Source organism: Aplidium turbinatum, chromosome 2 (genome assembly GCF_918807975.1).
Source record: "Aplidium turbinatum chromosome 2, kaAplTurb1.1, whole genome shotgun sequence".
Classification (NCBI taxonomy): domain Eukaryota; kingdom Metazoa; phylum Chordata; class Ascidiacea; order Aplousobranchia; family Polyclinidae; genus Aplidium; species Aplidium turbinatum.
Window position 1 is genome coordinate 43,358,219 of NC_137473.1, and position 3,561 is coordinate 43,361,779.

General features: G+C 35.4%; 1 protein-coding gene across 1 annotated transcript; it reads right to left on the bottom strand.

Moving 5' to 3' along the window:
- Positions 1 to 688: 688 nt before the first annotated feature.
- Positions 689 to 3,246, bottom strand: LOC145765144 (uncharacterized). The gene is made up of 3 exons (XM_082576911.1): positions 3,086 to 3,246; positions 1,764 to 2,067; positions 689 to 755 (listed from the first exon to the last, which is right to left on the bottom strand). The coding sequence occupies exons 1-2, from the start codon at positions 3,152 to 3,154 to the stop codon at positions 1,765 to 1,767; spliced, it is 372 nt and encodes a 123-aa protein (XP_082433037.1). The 5' UTR covers positions 3,155 to 3,246; the 3' UTR covers positions 689 to 755; position 1,764.
- Positions 3,247 to 3,561: the final 315 nt, after the last annotated feature.

Genomic DNA, 3,561 nt, shown 5'->3' on the forward strand with positions numbered 1-3,561 from the left:
TGCCCAGGGTGTCTAAAATCGCGATTTTTACTAGACTCTAGTAAAATCGCGATGCACTCTGTGGTGAGCTGCTCATTGTTAAGAGTTAACTTTCTAAATTTCTAAACTAATGAAATTCTAAACTTTTCAGAAGACCTCAGGTGACCCCAGGCAAATTGTCAGGCGACCCCAGTTGGGGTCGCGTCGCGACCCACAGGTTGGGAACCGCTGAGATAGATCAATCATTTAAGATAGAACTGTGTTAAAATTACATGTAGAAACAGATAGGAATTTTTAAACCTAAGTCTTTAATAAACCTAAGTCTTTAACTGATTCTCCGGCTGGAGCCGGAGCAGTGGTATCAATAAGCTCCGGAGCAGGAGCTTGAGCTAATATATGATAAAAGAGAGCTCCGGAGCTGGAGCAACTTAACATTTACGCCTGCTCCGAAACCCTGTTTTTTTAATTTCAACGACCTTTCAGATACTAGAGTGCTGAACGCCAGCAACGTATCATATCCATTTGAGACGCTTTAAAAATGTACTCTGCATTCCCAGACAGCAAAATCTGTAATTTTTACATTGATGCAACGTTTGCAGACGTTAAATCAATGTAAAAATGACAGATTTTGCTGTCTGCATAGCGACACAACGACGAAGAAAAATATTTCTAACGTCTTCCTCCTGTATTGCATTTCCACAAACACCAACAATTTTTATAGCATTTATTTTATTTCATTGCATCCAAAAAAGGAAGACCTGGCTTTTGACAAAGATCTGAAAAACAAGAGAAATATTAATACACATCATTCCACAATGCATTTCATAGGTATTTTTACAAACGAATACAGTGCCAGGAAAATTGGATTCTAATTCTGGCAAACTTTCTGATGTTCTGCTTCAGTGTTGCCGTATTTCATCAAATGGAACATGTTTTTAAGTCAATCTCTAAGTATGCATACTCTGGTTACAAGAATCCAAAACTGCAAGAATCGTTTTCTTTTTGCAGTTATTTTTGTCGTATCCAGGCTAATTTTCGACGATTTTGATTAAAGAAGATATTATTAAGATTGAAGGTTTTGATTAAGTGGAAAGGAAGCCATAAAACGTCAATCTCAATGTCTGCTTCAAAGGCACGGCTGTGTACTTTCGTAAGGTGAGAACTCTTTTGAAAGTCGTGCAGACGCTCTCACCACTCGGCTGAGCAGTCAACATTGTCAGTTCAGTTCAGTGGGTTTTGAATTCAATAAATATATTTTGCATTGTGCTTTTTCACGAGACATTTTTTGACAAGGTTTGACGACATGATTTTGATAAAATTGACCAGAATTATACTGTTGATTGAAAGCTGATCATATAACTACAAAAACAAAAGTATTTTGGTGCAACGCTGCTTCAATTCAAAGTAGTTTCCTTAGAACGCCAAGTGCCACTTGTACGAGCGTATTTAGGACACTCTTCGAAGTTTGCATTGCAATAGTGTTCCCAATCACTTTTCAAGTCAATAAAGATTTTGCTTGTTCTACTTGATCGAATTTTAATTCGCTTCGGCTTATCTACATGACGAATTCATTCAAACATTATAAAGTCATTTATTCTGTTTATTTTAACAAGCAACAAAAATGCAACGTAATTTTTTGTCTAGATGTTAGTTTATTTCATATGAAATTTATTGATAAAAAATTTTGTTTTGATTACAAAAAATTTATTTGAAACAGCTATATGAACACTAAACAATAATGATGAGCAGCCTGCATGATTGCCAGTCGATATTTTGCTACCAACCTCAAGAAAAGATGAGTTCTTGGATCATACAAAAGAGGAAGTCTTCGCTGTAAGCACATTTGTTGATTCCTTCAACCTTTTGAAGTCTCCCTTCGTGGTCATCTGATCGTTTTTGGAGGTCATCGACTTTAGATTTTTCACTTGTGATCACCTTTTTATTGCTTTCAAGATCCTTCCTCATGCTGACAATTGATGGAACGTAACGATGCATATCGAGCCTACTGTGCACATTACTGGCGAGACTCTTCAGACTGTCTAAGTCTCTTTGGTCACTGCCCATGCCGCTGTAGAAGGTCCAACTAGTCTATAAAAAAATCAAACGTTAATTTAATGAGGTTTGTGGTGAGTTGATGACAACAAATCACCAATAGCATTCTCTTCAGCATTTGTTACTTTTGTTCCCTCCCAGCCAGCAACTCATTCTCGTTTTGCATTGATTAAACGCATGCAGACGTTGAATTAATGTAAAAGAGTCTAATTGGCTGGATGGGTTCCCAGACAGCAAATCAGTGTTGTTTTTACAATGATTCAATAAATCAATCGTCTGAATTCAATCGTTAAAATTCATTGATTCATCGTCCGCAGACGTTAAATCAACATAAAAAACGACTGATTTGCTGTTTGGGTTGTAATATCACGGTATAAAGAAAGTTAGTTTTATATTGCTACAAAATGGTGATTTTGCTATGTTTTTTACTCTTTCACAATTTTAACGGTTGTATTTTGTAATTTAACTTTACATTACGGCTCTTAATTTTGTTCAGCTAGTGTGAAAGTGACAAGTAATTATGAACAAAACGATAAGGACTGAACTTCTATAAAATGAGGCATCTTTAAACAACGCATATTTTGGTTAAAGTAAAAAAACATCATTTTACTTTCCTGTCATGGAGGAAATGCAGGAATGCATTTTTTTATCTCGACGTGCAAGCCCTCAACTTATAGCCTGCAAACTTTCATGATTTTTATGACACTTTTTTGAAGAACTAAACCGCCTGATTTATTGCAATGTTGAGAAAATCTACTAATTTCAATTCGCAATAAAGTGCTAACTTTTAAGCTATTTATTGTATGTACAAAATAAGTAACACGTAAAAAAATATGAGTCTGTCTTATGATTTGCCAAATAGTGAAATCTTATCGAAGAAAACTAGGCTACTTTTCAAATATTATCAAACTGGTATTGTGATAGAAGTTCCCATTAAAAAAAATATTGTAGACTGCTGTGTTTGACTCAAGACCATGCTCTCTAATATTTATTAATTTAACGTTCATTAGGTAAATAATTTGTAGACAAAGCTGTTGAAAAAAAGCATACTCACCAGATACCAGGCATCAGCAGTGAGGCATTGTGCGAGCACAAAGAAAGCGATAAACACAGCAAATTTCATCTTGCTTGCAATACTATATTGAATCTGCTGTACAGTCGATAAAATATTAGAGATTAACGGGATGATGGCTTTCTGGCGTGGGCTACTTGGTTGATTTACGAGTAGACTTCTTTTAGGTATAGAGCGTTTTATTTAAATTTTACAGTTTTTTACATTTTTGAAGGAAGCACTTTAGGAATTAATCTCAGTTTAATGCTGTGGTTTTCAACTTTATAGATAGAAGTATTAATCCAGTTTCAACAATTTTAAAAGACATAATTTCGAAAAACCCAGGTTTAAATGCGACAGGCAAAACGTCTAAGAAACGACGAACTTTAGTATGATGCTGGGATTGGGTCAATCATGGTCTAGAAGCTCATCTGCAGTCAAATCAAGTATGGGTGTTCTAAGACCTTATTTTCCTGACA

What these genes read in the sequence shown, in the direction of transcription:
- LOC145765144 (XM_082576911.1), bottom strand. Translation starts at nt 3,154, where the DNA reads ATGAAATTTGCTGTGTTTATCGCTTTCTTTGTGCTCGCACAATGCCTC. An exon ending in CTGCTGATGCCTGGTATCTG is followed by an intron (nt 2,068 to 3,085) that starts GTGAGTATGCTT and finishes ATTTTTTTATAG; the next exon opens with ACTAGTTGGACCTTCTACAG.